At 47.4% G+C, this 16,221-nt stretch overlaps 1 protein-coding gene across 2 annotated transcripts in view; it reads left to right on the forward strand.

The window, feature by feature from the left end:
- Positions 1-13,762, forward strand: part of GALNT17 (polypeptide N-acetylgalactosaminyltransferase 17) — a 209,956-nt gene extending 196,194 nt beyond the window's left edge. Inside the window, exons 9-12 of one of the 2 annotated variants that reach the window (XR_010607134.1) lie at positions 202-297; positions 10,884-11,051; positions 11,684-12,168; positions 12,720-13,762. Coding sequence is in view for 1 of the 2 variants with exons in the window: in XM_065647033.1 (XP_065503105.1) it covers positions 202-297; positions 10,884-11,051; positions 11,684-11,812 (393 nt within the window). In the remaining variant the exon portion in view is untranslated. Of the gene's footprint in view, positions 1-201; positions 298-10,883; positions 11,052-11,683 lie in introns of both variants that reach the window. The other variant, XM_065647033.1, reaches the window with a different exon arrangement.
- The last annotated feature ends 2,459 nt before the right edge of the window (positions 13,763-16,221 follow it).

Genomic DNA, 16,221 nt, shown 5'->3' on the forward strand with positions numbered 1-16,221 from the left:
ATGAAAGCAGTCATCATTAGGCTCTGTATTTAAAGAAAACGTACAGCGCACTAAGCCTTTCTCTGCCTGATTATGCCTGGTGATATAGCACCATAAATTCTTCCTATAACACAAGAGGCCAGAGGCATCGCTGCGCATCAGTTTATTGCTTATGTCTGGAGAGATGGGGCCGTATAACTCTGCACTTTTTGTGTTTTACAGCTTCGAAACAACAAGGCGAAAGACGTGTGCCTGGACCAGGGCCCGCAGGAGAACCACACAGCAATATTGTACCCGTGTCACGGCTGGGGACCGCAGGTGGGGACACAGTGACTCTGCTGGGGACACGCAGGTTGTACCTGGCAGAGGAGAGAGTGCCGATGCGCAACGTGTCTGTTGGCTTCTCCATCAAATGTATAAAGCCCAGCTTGTTAAAAATATCTCAGATGTAAAGGTGCATTTCCCCAGCTGCTCTTAGACTGTTTTCTGGATTACCGTAATCATGACGGAGCTGCAAGTAAAAGCATAATTTGAAAAAATCTTCCAGACGCGGGTAAATAATGCTGAAAGCAAATAACCAATGAGCCGAGCAGAGCGGACACAAGCAGAGCACTTTAAGATATTTCTTTTCTTTCACCCAGCAGAGTAAAAATGTACCAACTGGGCAGAGAAAACAAACAGCGCTTTTTAACAGGATAATAATCAGCCGTTTCAGCTTGGCTGGGATTTACCATCACATCAGTTTTCTAGCACTTGTTTTGCCTCTCCAAAGTTTTAGAGCAAAACAAAAGCTTCTTATCTTAATTTTAAGTTTATTCTGGATTAAAAACCATCATTCCAAGATTCTTTCTAGATCTTATATCTTATAGAGGATTAATGGATGTGTCAAACACTCGAAGTTAGTGATGATGAACTAATTCAGCCCCTTCTGTAGCTTTCTCTCTCATGTTTTGAGAAGAAAGCAGCACGGCGATGCTGCTGCTTCCATTGCCGTGGAGTTGGAACAACCCGTGTCCAACATGAGCTCTGTCACTGCTGGCGTCTGTAAAACCAAGAGCAGACTCTAGACTTCCAGGATCATCAGCTCCGGGGATAATTTACCCAGTTCCCTGCTAACTTTTCCTGTCTGTTTTTCTCTTATCTCTGCTTACATTCTCACCTCAGTATTTTACCTAAATCCTGTGATTTCCTTTGTGTTTTTCTTTCTCTATGCCTGGTAATCATCATCTCATCATCCAGATCCCTTACCACAATATCCTTCTCACCTACAATCTTTAAGGAGAAAATACAACAAGTTTCCTTTTAGGTCTGGACACAGAATGATCATGTTATGACACATGTGCTTTTCAAGAATTACAGTGTGATTTTTAGGTTTTCTTTCATTATCAAAATTGTGCCTGACCTCCCTAAAGCCTCAGAGTAGCAGCACTTGTTCTTCTGGTGCTTTGGCTCTATCCAATGAGGACCCGGGTGTTTATCATCAGGATTTGATGTACGTACCTATCTGGCTTCAACCTCCTGCTTTGGTTACATTTCCCATGTAAATGCTGTGGCTGTCTAATTAGAAATTTAGCCAAGGCAGAGGGATTGTGGATGACGGGCTCTACTGTCATTGTGCTTGCACGGCCTGTAGTGGCAATAGGATAACGTGGGATAAACTCCGCTCTGACAAAACTGTTTCTTCTGTTGCTTTTCTCTTCATTGAAAAGTCCTTGCTTATTGCCAGACTCAGAAATATTTCCCTGTTACCTTCTGTGGATGTGCCACATTTGTACTGAATCACAGAATCCCAGAATGTCAGGGACTGGAAGGGACCTCGAAAGCTCATCCAGTCCAATCTCCCCACCAGAGCAGGAACACCCAGATGAGGTTACACGGGAAGGGGCTTTATCTACTGATCTGCTTAGAAATTGGAGCAAAACTCAACCTAAAAGCTGTCTGAGCACCACATTGCTAGGCTGAAGCCGTTATCCACGTTCTCTAAAAAAGAAGTCGGGTTGTGCCTCAGGAGGAGACCCATGGAACCCCCCACGGTGGGGTAGGTCCTGCCACTTGTTCTCCATGGCCAAGAGGACAAGTCTTACACTGGAAGTTTAACACTGATTTGGGTGAGACAATCCCATCCTAGTTGTGCCCGGATGCTGTGTTAGGTATGTTTAAGGGGTAGACAGAGATTTCTTTTTATTTGCAGGACAACAATCTGTCCTTGCATGTTTTAGGGAAGACTTTCCCTCTCATTGCAGGTATTCTGGTCGCTGTGCTCTATGGGCTTTGTTCTTCCCTTACCCACTAAGGCAGCCCTGGCTTGTCATTCTACCATTTTCCTTCTTGGCATCACGATGTTTATTACTCTGCCATTGCTCATGCCTTCCAACAGCTTGTTCTATCATCACGACCCCAAACCAGCGCCGTCAGATGACACGGGGTTTAGGCTGAGAGCTGCTGGGTGGGCAGGACCGTGTGTCTAAAGCGCCGTGAGCACCGAGGTCCTGTTGAAATTCCTGCACGACAGCAGCAGCACAGGAGGTGACACAGCAATGAGGGAAGGCTCAAATCCTGATACACTCCAGTGTCTGACAGATTTAGTGTGCCATCAAAGGCACGTTACTGTCTCAAACCTTCCTCTCAACCCAGAAGTGTATAAATTACCTGGAAGTGCTCAACACCAGCGGCTGAATCCCTGCTCCTGGGAGCTCTGCCAGCCTGCCCTGCATCTCTGCGCCGGGTCACCGGGGTCTCCGTGCAGGTACAGCGAGGGGAAACATCTGGTTCCTTCATAATGCTACAGCAGAAGGCACTGTGGTTGCGTTCGTTAAGACCAAAATTGTAAAGTACAACATGATAAAGACCATCCCATTGAGTACCTGCAGGTATTTGCATAATAAAAACCTGCTGGTGAAAATTTCTCCCATGAATTGGAAAGGAGAGCAGGGAGAGGAAGAAAAGTGCCTCACCAGACAGGAGGGTTTCCCAACATATTTGGGGTAATTTATTTATTGAGCAGATTTCCAGTCTAAGCATCAGAGCTTTCCAGTTGAAACAGAGGCTTCTGTGACTGGTTTCCTGGCTCCAGTTGTGTTCTAGCCCGTGACGGGTTGTAGCACATCTTGCATTTGGGTGTCTTCTTTTTGATTACCCAAATATTGAAGACTTGTGTGAATACCAGAGATATGTAAATTGATCTTGGAAAGAGAACTTGCTTTAATCCATTGGATGTTACAGATAATGTCAGTGGAGCTCCTTCACAGTTCTCGTGCAGGAGGACTTTCCGAGGGAGGGAGGGAGGTGCCAAACTGCGGCTTTTCAGGTGGGAAACACATATTAGAGTTCACAGCAAAATCTCACAGCCATTCCCCAGGGTCTGGGAACATACGATCCCATTCCTGGCAGCTTTCCTGAGATAAGATCTGATTTTTTGTTGTCACATCATCAAATCTGGCTGAAAACCTGGAGCATTAATCAGGGCTTAAAAAGACGGGGTGTCAATTCTCTATTCTGTCACAGGCCTCAAATATGACTTAAACATGTCTCTCTTGATTCTCTACCTGCAAAATGGGCCTCACTGGTGCGAGGGTGAGTTGAAGATTGAGATGGAGCGAGTGGGGCTGCAGAGCTGCAGCACAGCCGTTCATCTTAGTGAGCATCTGGGGGTCCAGCAAGCTCAAAGAGGCTCATTTTCAGCTTAAAAAAACGCATAGCTCAAGTGATGGAAATGCATAAAGAGCCCGTTTTCACAATATGGTCACCCTGGACTTTCCAGGCTCACCAGGACTAAGTAACCCCAAAGCTCATCTGAGCCTGAACTACAAAATTCCAGAGCCACCTGAGCCCAAGCACTGGCTGCAGGAGTCCTCTGGGGGAGAGAGAAATCTCACTTTGGTTTATCCTTGCCTTTAAACAAAGATCAGTCAACTGTGGCTGATCAAGTCACTGCTAAATATAACCTCGCTGTTGCTTAAATGCACACAATTCTTTTTTTTAAATGGCACAAACTGCCTTTTGGACGTTCTGGATGGAAACTTGGACCTCTAAGTGCATTACAGTATGAGAAACTGAATTAGCCTGACATTGTCTGCTAACCCTGGGGTTTAAGATGAATGGCAAAAAGCAGGTTATTTATTTTTTCCTCAGCTCTTTCTGTGATTAAACTTAACGATGTTTTCTTTCCCTACCTGATGTTCTCAAGTCAAACGTTGCGGTGCCGCTGGCTCCCTCCAGCTCGCCTGTCGTGCAAACTCAGTGCAGATTTTTCTTCCTTGGTCTTCCACCTCCGCATTGTCCCTTCCCTCTCCAACTGAGAGCCAGTTCTTGGCAGTTCTTTTGTTTCGCGATACATGCAATTAACTTAACTCCTTGAAAATGCTTTTTAAAAGTAGCTATCAGTGAGTGCAGAAGCTTTGAAATTAGCCTTTTGCAGAAGCACGGACGCCACACAAAAGAAATGGGACTTTTGCTGCTACCGTTTAATTAATGGGCTGCGTGTTGTAATTTATTGCTGGGAATTTAATTAGAAGTAATGTCAACACTTTGTTCAAATAGTTTGCTTGTTTTATATATATATATGTATGAAACACAAGGGGTTGCAGTTCCGTTTGAGTTGTTCTGCATCCAAAAGCACCCACAGTGGTGCCTGAGCTCAGTGTTCATATAGTGTCCTCAAATCTCAGCTCCTCTCTTTGGTACCGTGGCTCAGCCACACACATTTAAATGCATTTCCCAGTTGAGGAGCAGGTTGCTCGATGGCAGCGAGCGAGGGGAAGGTGTGCGCTCCCTGCTGGCATTTAACGGTGCGAGGACAGCGGGGTCGCGGGTCCTGTTCTCTGCCATGCTGGGTATAGAATCACAGAATCATTTTGGTTGGAAAAGACCCTCAAGATCATCTGGTCCAACCATAACCCACCCCTGGCACTGCCCCATGTCACTGAGAACCTCATCTCCGTCTGTCCAACCCCTCCAGGGATGGTGACTCCACCACTGCCCTGGGCAGCCTGTTCCAATGCCCCACAGCCCTTTGGGGAAGAAATTGTTCCCCAGATCCAACCCCAACCTCCCCTGGAGCAACTTGAGGCCGTTTCCTCTGGTCCTGGCGCTTGTTCCTGGGGAGCAGAGCCCGACCCCCCCTGGCTCCAAGCTCCTTTCAGGCAGGTCAGAGATCAGAAGGTCTCCCCTCAGCTCCTGTTCTCCAGGCTGAACCCCCCAGGTCCCTCAAATTTGGGGATTTTTTGGGAAGTCCTCACTCTCGATGTACAGTCCATCCATCCATCCCCACCCCGTGCTGCCACGTGTCTGTATGTGAGCAGCGCAGAGAAAGGGGGACTGACCTGCTGTGCAGGGAGTGATTTGTCCCGTTCCAGGCAGGGCAGTTGGTATTATAATAATACCAAATAATATCTTGAGTTTCTGCTCTCTCTGCTGGCGGCTGCTAATCTGTTTAAGCTAAGCCTGTAGCCTTCATATGGATCCCATACCTGGCGCCAAATGCAGATGAGGGCTTGGCTTTTGCTTGCAGCTGTAGCATCTATCACTGGGGGAAAATTTGGGGTTTTTTTCTCTTGTTTTCCCTTCAGCTTTCCATTCTGCCTGCTTTCATTCACTTCCAGGTCAAATCATTATCAGATTTCATGATGAAGTATCATTTTATCCTGTAATTATATTGAACCTGCTCGTGGATTTTTTTTTTCTTCCTGATGGCTTCATTTTTTAAGCAATACATCACGAAAACACCTTGCTGTAATGATGTATTACACTAATAATATAGTAATATCTCATTGGAGTGACAGAACTATGGTGATATATTAAGGTGATAGAAAGCACTATAATACTATAAAACTTAAGATAATGTTCACCCAGCGGAGCATTTCATTTAATTACAGGATAAAATATGTTTTGCCCATTTAAGCATCAGAACTTGAGGACAAAACCATCAATACTGAGATCATCCGGGACACTGCAGTATCAAAGGTGACAAAAGAGCACATCAGATTAAATTGTGTTAAGAAGAAAATACTGGACACTTTAGTTGTGGTTGCTAATTGATGATCTACTCAGTGTGGAAAGGAAGCTAAACAACCTTAAATTATTTTCCAATAGAGTCAATGAAGGTCGTCAAGGCTTTTATTTCCCAGGTGCTAAGACGTCTAATTAACTTTCTCCCATCCCTGAGATGCAGCCAGCCAGCAACAATAATCAAAGAAGATTTATTGGCGGAGCAAGTTTGCTGATGGGAGATCAACCCGAGCGATGCTGCGGGCACATGTGGGGGTGTGGGTCCCCCCGGAGCAAAGCAGCCCCCCAAAAGTGGTGTAAAACGGTGGGCGACTCTGCAAGATGCAGGTTTTTTTACCTGGAAAGGTATTTGTAAGAGCCTGTGGATATGGATCAGTGTTTCTGTCAGGGGATGTGGCTTTGGGCTACTAACACTGATTAAGAGACCTAAGACCTCATCACTGTTAACCACTTCTAAATGGTTAGCTTGGTAATATTTTTTAACTCTTTTTCTCTGGTCTTTCCTCTTGGTTTTTCCCTCGTTTCTTGTCCTGTGCCAGGCTGGGTAATTCCTTCAGGCTGGTACCTCCGTGATTGTTTTTTTTCCTGCTGGATCGTCCATATCCTTCCCTGTTCCTTCAGCTCCTGCCTGGCAATGAGACCCAGGACAGCTCACTTTAAAAGAAAACATATATTTTTAGGGCAGGTAAAGCGGAATTTAAACTCAGATATCTGACTTTGGTGATTTGTCTTTATCCAAAGCCAGAAAAAACATGGTTTTGTTACATTAAATACCATTGGATTTAACTGGTTATATGGTATGGGCTGTCATTAACTTCCTGCGACTGGACTGCATGTCAGCAAAACCTCCTTCTTCATCAATGAAATAGTTTCCTGGGGAGAAGGATGAACTCTTATTATCTTTAAACACCATGATGACCATGTGATGCAAACCTTGGTGACTGCAAAGCAGCCGTGGTATCTCCAAGGGAGGAACCTTCTCCAGACACTTGCTGATGTTTTTGGGGTGGTCAGTAATGCAAGAGTCAAGAGCAGGATGGATGGTCCTTATGTAACATTTGAGGAGGAAACCGTTGTGGTCCAACAGGAGAACGTTTGGTGGAAGAGCCTTCCCAGCTCCTGTGGGCAGAGCTCGCCTGGCCGTGCCGTGAGGACAAGAAGGAGCACGGACTGTCGAGGTGGTGCCGGGTGGGTCGGGTACACTCCTGGGCAAGACAACAGGATTTGCACAATTACATTGCTGAGATTTCCCAAACACAGCACCCAAAGAAGGGGCACATTGGACCTGCTCGTGGCAGGCCCTGAGCCGAGGAGCGGCGTTATCCCGGGGGTGTTTGCACAGATGCTGAATGTTCCTATGAGCACTTGCAAAAACGTCTCGCTGTTACATCTTGCTCACCCAACTTTCATATTCAGCCAAAGGATACGTTCTCATCAACTGCCTTTCCCAGAGACCATTATCTGGAGCTGTGCTGGCCATGTTGAAGCACACAACTTTGCTTGAGATGCTGTGTTGTTGAATTGCTACAACCACTCAGAAGGTTTCAATAACAGCAGCAGGTGTAATTTACTGATACGATAAAGCATTTGTGTGGCACCTTCAGTTTCTAAGGGCAGCTCAGGTCTTACGTGTTGCACTGTCTGGAGCTGCTCTTGAAAATGTTGGTCAATGCACCATGTGGTGATGAGACTGAAGTGCTTCCCGTCTCTTCTCGTACGGGCAAATCCAGACAGCATCCAGCTCGCACAGCCACCTGCGGGGCCGTCCCGGTGTCGGCCTCTGCTCTGGGCTTTTATTACTCGAGAAAAACCCAACTTTAGCAGGATCGGTGCTTCACTGTAGGACTCCCATTTACCCGAGTGCTTCACCCCCTACTGTCACCATGTGCTTGAGACCTCCGGCTTGATCTGGAGAGAAGCAAAATTATGAAAGAAGTATTAAGACATCATAGAATCATAGAATCACTTCAGTTGGAAGAGACCCTCAGGATCACCACGTCCAACCATAACCTAACTCTAGCGCTAACCCATGTCCCTGAGAACTTCTGTGTCAAAATATCCCAAAAGACAAAAATCCCATAAATGTCTTAGCAGAGCTTGCACTCCCGAGTTAGGTGGGATTTGGGGGGGATAATCGCTCTCAGGTTTGGCGGTTGGACAGGCTGGAGGGCTGGAGCGGCTGCTGCGGAGCCTGCACTGCGCTCAGCAGAGCAGATCAGGCTCTAGGCAGAGTGCTGGATCCAGACACGTGTTCGGTGCTTTATTTATCTGGCTATTATACATAGTAGATGACACAGCTAATAGATGCACTTAATGCATTTTTCATAATACCCGTGTTTGTTTTTCAGCTCGTTTTGTCTCCCTCCAGCCCCCACCCTCCTCCCTTCCTCGGGAAAGATTTGATTTTTGCTCTACTTACTTTTCCCACCACATTAGGCGGTAACATGTAAGAGCAGAAATCGTGTTGCCTTGTGGGCATTAGGCCAACTGTCTGAAGATGAGCTGCCAAACATCATAAAAAAGGAAGTGTCTGGCACACTAATTATGTACATGGTAGGAAAAATTTTGAAAACAGGAGGAGAATAACTTGCACTGCCCATTAGGGACCTCTGGATGATTTCTTCTGTCTGTCATGCAGAGAGCTTGTCTTTTTTGTCTTTTCCTTTATATTCCTCTCTCTTTTTACAAGGCGAGTGTCCTCATTCTCTGTGTCGATGCTCAATTCAGGTGAGTTGTGTGGTTAAAAACATGCTGTCAGAGCACTTGAAGCTCAGCTCATTGAAACATGGAACTGCTAAAAACAAATAAAGTGAATCTGAGCCTTCAGCTGGGCTGGAGATGCTCGGTGGGTTATGCTCAGGTTACTCCAGCCTCGTACACAGGGCAGGTCCCTTGCTGGGACCTCAGCAATGTGAGCTGGGCTTGGGGATGGACAGGATCCCCATCCTGTGCTCAGGCACTTGGGGGAGATGGAGAATCAGCAGGAGGAGGAGGAGGTGATGATGGTTACAGCTTGAAGCTTTGCAGGCTGCCCTCCTGTCATAGAATCATAGAATGGTTTGGGTGGGAGGGACCTTCCCAGCTCCCCCAGTGCCCCCCTGCCATGAGCAGGGACATCTGCACCAGCTCAGGTTGCTCAGAGCCCCGTCCAGCCTGGCCTGGGATGTCTGCAGGGATGGTTCAGCCACCACCTCTCTGGCCAACCTGCGCCAGGCTCTCACCACCCTCGGGGCAACAATTTCTTCCTCATGTCCAGCCTGAATCTCCCTCCTTTACTTTAAAACCATCACCACTTGTCCTATCACAACAGGCCCTGCTCAAAAGTGTGTCTCCATCTTTCTTATCAGCCCCTTTTAAGTCCAGAAAGGCCACACTAAGTTCTCCCCGGAGCTTCTCTTCTCCAGGCTGAACACCCCAACTCTATCAGCCAGTCCACCCCTGTGCACCAGCGCAGAGGTTTGGAGGGGGAATTAACTGCAAAGAACTGTTCTTCACCATCTTTGCAGAGGGCTTTGGGGGCAGAAGAGCGGATCCTGCACTGGGGGACGGAACGGGGCAGCTTTGTCCCACGCCAGCATCAGCTGCATGGTGTGGGCAGCTCAATCTGCCGGGGTGTCAGTCCCTTTGGCAGATGGACCTCGGTGGGATGGACAGTAGGGGAGGTCTTGCTTTCAGACACACGTTGGCTGGAAGTGTAGCTGCATCGGCAGCTGGGAACAAAGCGCGACAGGCACCCATCCCAATCCAGCACACCTGGACCTGCAGCCAGCATCACGGAGGGAGGGCAGAATGGGCCTCAAGCACCAAGATTGTACCTGTGCTTACTTGCTGGAGTTGGACCCTGTTACATTGTTTTAACTTGATTTTCAGTGTTTAATTATTCCAATTGAGATAACCCAAACTCCCAGTGTGATTTACTGGCTGTTTTGAAGCATCTGGGTCATAGATATGCTCAGTTAATTAATGTGCTGAATACTCATTTGTCTGCTAGATAATGGATTGATTCATAATTTAAATAAGCAGCTGTGTATGTCTTTCCCTTGAACTATAAAAGGCAGGCCGCTGTCATTCATCCCTTTTCACTCCTGAATTTAAATATGTTTAGGGAAATACTTTGCTGGGATTCTTTAAACACCGCAAATGGAGGAGCCCTTTGTGTGCGGCCCCGGTGCTGTGTCGGTGCCATCTGTGTCCTGCCTGTGCCGTGTCCCCAGGAGCCACCGGCCCTGCCCGATGCTCCCGGCCCTGGCGGCCGAGTTGTGTCCCTGGGAGCGTGGGGGTGCTGCAGGGCCGAGCCGCGATTCTGAGCCTTTGCCTCAGCGTCGAAACGAGATTTGGGCTTCCATCCTCCGGGGAACGGGGCCAGTTATTTCTTGGCCTCCTCTGGCTGCCGTTGCGGCCTGGCGGCTGTTGGAGTTGCTGTACGGCTGTGCCAGCCACACCGGCAGCACCGTTTGCTGGCCAAAGCAAGGCTGGCTCGCCAAACGTGTGAGAAGCCCCAGGCTGGGCCAGCTGGACCGGCCAAGCCAGCTGGCTCCGGCAGAAAACCAGGGGAAAGCATCCATGTCCCCAGCCTGCAGTGTTTGGGCCCAAAGGAGGCTGGAGGGGTCTGCCTCGTGATGGGTTTAAGGCTCAGAGTTATTATTTTCCCTTCTCTATGCCCCAGCTCCTCATCTGCATCTGAAAAATAAACCAAACAAAAAACCAAAACCAAAACAACAAGAAAAAAAGACTGGAGAAACTTGGGTTTTTCCTCTCGTCAGTTCTACTTTATGCACCATCCTCACAGTTTGTGGGTTTTTTGTTCTAGGGCTCTGCAAACTTGTCCTTTCCATCACTTTTTAGCGATGCTCCAAAGATACTGATGATTTTTTTTCCTCTCCTTCCCTGTCCCGCAGCTTGCGCGCTACACCAAGGAGGGATTCCTTCATCTCGGCGCCCTCGGCACCACGACTCTTCTCCCCGATACCCGCTGCCTGGTGGATAATGTGAAAAGCCGCTTCCCTCAGCTCCTTGATTGCGAAAAGGTCAAGAGCAGCCTCCATAAGCGCTGGAATTTCATACAGGTTTGTCGTGGGTCTGTCACCGATGCTGCTTCCCAAACCGCGGGCTGTGGCACATCGTTGGTGTGAGACACTGCGGGACGAAGCTGGAATGGTCCTGTGTAGCAGCAGGCGATAAGTCCTAGGGGACAGGGAAAAGGGGGATCGGAGGCAGGGACAATATTTTAGGGCTATTTTCCAGTGGAAGTTTCCCTTTCTGATACCCTCAGGTGTGTGTAACCTACCCTGCCAATGACTTCCAGATTTCTTTGTTTCTTACAGATAATCTGTGGTGAAATACAGGAAAACATGGCACTTTTGTCCCAAAGCAGAGAGTAAATAATACACATGTACAGAAGTATCACACCGTCATAACGCAGGAGTGCAGCCACGCTATTTAAAGTTTATTGATGTCCTTTAATTGCTCAGGGGTCCGTCTTGTCAATGATAAATGTTGCTCGATCAATTCACATTGATTATTTTAGGAATTCTTTCACTGTTTGAATTGCGTTACTGCCCAAGCAAGTGCTGTGCACTTTCCAGCAATGCACAAGGACGCAGCTGCACTCCTGCGCAGCACACAGGCCTGGTTCACTTCACAGGCAACCCCGTGTCTTTAATTTTTTTAATATTTTCCCCGTATCCTTTAATTTTAGAATGGTGCCATCCTGAACAAGGGAACGGGACGATGCTTGGAAGTGGAGAACAGAGGAATGGCCGGCATCGATCTGATTCTTCGCAGCTGCACGGGACAAAGGTGGACGATTAAAAATTTCATCAAGTAAAGGGTGGAAGGGTCAGAGGAGTTGGACTCAAACCACAGCTGGCTTGGACTGAACTGACTGGACTCCTTTGGAAAGGACAAAATATCAAAACAGAGCTTTATTCATGTTATTAGGAGAGGACATGGGGGAAACGGGCATTTGTGTCTTTTTATTTTTATTGTATATTAGTCTCCCACAGCTGATCCTGACTGTGTGAAATTGGGTCTGAACTGCTATTTTCTTCTGGCGAGCACTCTAAAAGGTACCACTTATTTCTGCTGGAATGACTGTAATAAGCTCATGCAGTCTTGTGAGCGATTTACTGACAGGGAATTGTTGCTTTCCTGGACGACTCCAAGCTCTCCCAAAGGGGCCAGGTAGGTTTGCAGCATGATCAGAGTCGAGAGACTCTGGATATACCTACCTGGCAAGCAGGAAAACGTATATACTTGTGGGAGGAAAAGGTTTCTAGGCCCTAAATGAGCTGAATTTGCAAGATGTGGTGTTTTGCTAGGTGCGATCTCTTTCCCCCTTCTCACCCCTGCATCCCACAGCCCCTTGCCTGAGACTGGGAGCAGCAAAGCTCTCAGAGACACCTCGGTAGCTCCCATGGATCACAGATGTCATTAAACAACATCCTGTTGAATAAAAACACTGATTTCCCACTGCTCCCTCTCCATCGCCCAGGTGCTGCTGCACAAACCAGCCCAGGCAGCACCAGTCCCTCCCATGGACACCCCAAATGGGTTCCCCTTGGAAAAGACCTTGGATGGATAGTTGTCTTCTCTTTTGGGGATCAGTCAGACTGCAGATCAGGGAGCTGCAAGGTCCACCTTGCCCTCCCAGCAAAGCTGGTGGCCTGGCACTGTCCCCTTGGAGAATCCCGTTGGACACCCACCTTGACCCTTTTTTCACTCTTTCCTTGTAGAAGTGAGGCTGGACGTGCTGGTGTGCGCAACAAGCTGCGAGCAGGTAACACAAGAGAAAGTCCCGCGCAGGCTTCCCTCCCATGGAGGCTGTAAGGTTTGTTTTTAAGACGTTCTTGCTCTGAATGAAGACCTCAATAATGGTCCTCTCCGTAACTTTGTAGTGGTGTAGGTCACTTCCTGAGGCTCAAACACACCTATCCTGCCCGGGCAGCATGAGACTATGGGCAAGGTCCACCTCAAACACCACACGGTGCTGCAATCTTCATGGGCAATGGAGTGGGAGGGCAAGACACCAATAAATGGCAGTTTGGCTGAAATTCTTGACCTTGGAGTCACTTAAGGGTTGTGGGGCGATCTCACCTGCTTTTTTTGGCCCACAGTAGTCTTGGCTACAAAATCTACCATCATGGGAGACCAGTGTTTTGGGGTCCTGATAGCTGGCTAACCAGCAAAGGGAAACGTGGTCTTGGAAAGTTGTTTTACATGGATTCCAGACTAAAGGGTGGATACAGGCTCCGCTCGGTGGCGGGGAGAAGCCAGCCCATCTCCTGTCCTTCTCGTGGAATAATACTCTTTCTGGTTGCCCTCTGGCTAGGGTGCACTAAAATATATTAATATATGAAATGTACGTGTAAATATGTTTCCCAAAGATGGGATGTGCACAGAGTTGTTTGCTGCAGAGCACTCATTTCTGTCTTCCATTTGCATCAGGATGGAGCTACCTGGACGTTTAATGAGTTTAATTTTCAATGCCATGCAGCAGGTTTATAACTGACGTTTTAGTAATTTATTGAACAGAAGCAGATATGTTGCATTGTTCTTTCTACAGCGATGAGCATCATATAGGACTGATTGTTCATTTAGGCTTGACAAGACTTCCTCTTCCATTGGGGTTGTCTCTGATTTTTTCCCTTGCCTTCCTTAATGAAGTAAAACCTCTTAGTTGTCCTGAATTGCAAAGTAGGGAGTCAATGTAGAATTTTGCTCTTATTCGCTGTTGCATCATCTCTTGTGTAATAAATTTTAGCACTTACAAAACCAACACGATCACAATGTCTTTAGGTGCATGATGTATTTCCCTTTGCATTTGTTGCTGCTTTCTGAGAAAAGCAATTTAATGATGAAGTGGACTCCAGGAAAGTCTGGGGGATTTGAAACTTGGCAGCTCATGGTCAAAATGGTAGAATGCCCTTTAATTGAGCAATCAGTTTGCTGTCAGTCGTCAGTGGAAGCCACATATTGTTTAGTGTTGGGAAAAGCCTGCATGTTTCAGGAGAAACAAGCAAAAAACCTTTGGATGTTGCCTGTGCTGTAATTCATGGTTCCCAGTTCAGCTCTAGTCCTGCCAGCGCCCGGGGCACCAACAGATGGGCTTTGTCAGATTTAATTGTGCTGGTATAAGGTGTCACCGCCCCCAGCCTTCCATCTGCTTCAGCTGCTGGAGGTTTCTGTCCCCATCACCGGCAGCACAAAAGAATCTGTGGCTGCACCTCGACTGCTGGAATTGGCAGGAGGGACTTGCTCTGTTTAACGCACGGGATTGTCACCAAAGTCACCCTGGGATGACCACGCGGCTCCACTGGGGAGGCAGCAGCCCCTGGGTGAACCACCGAGCAGCTCCAGCTACCTGGTGGCATTTGTGGGGCCTCTTGGAGCTGATGGACGTGTGCTGGGGACCAGGTGACACAAAACGACCTGGCGATGGGGATCCTGTTGGTGATGGGGATCCTGTTGGTGATGGGGATCCTGTTGGTGATGGGCTTATTCAATCCTTTTAAAAAAGCGAAGGTTCCGATATGTGTTTCCTTCATGCTCCGTAAAGAAAGCAAATGCCTGGACATCCAGAAGGAAGGGGATGGTGGGAGTGAACACTTCGCTCCAGGACCCTCAGGTAGGGCAGAAACACTGTCGAGGTCCTTTGTCCATTCTCACCGGTGGACACAGAGTCCTTTTCAGATGACTGAAAAGAAGCAGCATGAGTAAAATCAGGATTGAAAGCGAGAATTTAATCTGCTGTGTCCATATAACTGAAGTTCTGTTGTGACACTGGTTTGTGACATGCGGAGATGATTGCCGAGGCGACGACCCGAGGTCCACGCCCTCCTAAACTGTAGAAATCTGTCTTAGAAATCTGGATCTAAATGTTGCATCTTGCGCTTATCTCTAATAATATGTTAATTGCTTTAAAAAGTGATATCGAAGTGGTTCTTATTAAATATATGATTTGAGCCTTGCCTCTTGAGTGATTTTAAAAAGATTCACTGCTGATGAGATACAGAGGCAGTCATTCTTCTCTGTTACTTCTTTAATAGAAAAGTGCTGCTGTTTTAATGGAACTTCCATTTTAAAAAGAAATGGAAATGAAGGAGAAATCAAGAGAGATGGCCGATGCAGATTAACCTCCCATTTCATCCATCCCTGCCGGCTGCCACTCACCGAGATAATGCAGTTAGGTTCAAGAAGCTGAAAAGAGACGTTACATGGTAAAAAAGCATCGCTTGCAAGTGCATTCCTGTACCCAGGCTGCAGGTTTCTAATGTCAGCTGAAGCTTGGGGCTCTCCTTAGACCCACTTTCTGACATCCGTGTTGTCCTAAGATCCAGTTTGGTGGGTGATGCGGTGTCTCTATAAGGACAGCGAGGTGTGGGTCGGTGTTATATACGCCCATGCCGGAGAGAAGCGTGTCTGTGGGTGCAGCGTGTCCTGAGGGCACCGTGGCGGTTCTGGTGGGAGCAGCAGCCGAGGACACGGCAGGTTGTCAGCGCTGGTCCGGGTAAGTGTCACCTCCAGCCTTGGGCCTGTTTGAGCAGAGTGTGGTGTTAATAAATAAAACTGCGTCATGGGGTGTCCAGTTTGCACCCACAAAGAGTGATGCAAGAAAAACCGTGCTCTTGTTTTGTGCATTTGACACACACAAGGGTTTCTAAAGGGAAAGGTCCAGGTTAGAGAGCGGTACAATCATCAATTGAAGTCAACAGCGAGCTCTTACTCTTTCGATGCCCTCAGCAGGATCTTTGGGGCAGAGAGCCAAACTTTCGGAAAGTTCCCTCTAAGCCCTCAAACAAAGTTGAACTGCTGTCGTTTCAAAGTCAAAATTTTAACTCATGGACTCCCAATAGAAAAGCCTCTCTGCTTGGTCACTGGGCACTTTGGGTGCTCATCCACTGCCAATGGATACAGATTTAAGTGCTCCACTCTGCACTGCGAAATTGGCATTTTGAAATCTCCACAGCTCACCTTGGCAGATGAGAAGCCGTCCTGCATTGGGTTGGCGAATAGGAAAAGCCATTAGGAATCTCAGCTGGATTTCCAAGGATGTTGAGATGAAGTACTACCCTGGTAATACCGTTTTGCCGAAAATAAGACAGGACCTTATATTTTTGCTCTGAAACGTAATAATTTTTTACATGTATAGCTCTGACACTGTTTAAATTGACTTTTTAAATGTTCTGTAACTAGGGCTTATTTTTGGAGTAGGGCTTATATTTCAAGCACCCTCAA

This window comes from Caloenas nicobarica, chromosome 17 (assembly GCF_036013445.1).
Source record: "Caloenas nicobarica isolate bCalNic1 chromosome 17, bCalNic1.hap1, whole genome shotgun sequence".
In the NCBI taxonomy this organism is placed as follows: Eukaryota; Metazoa; Chordata; class Aves; order Columbiformes; family Columbidae; genus Caloenas; species Caloenas nicobarica.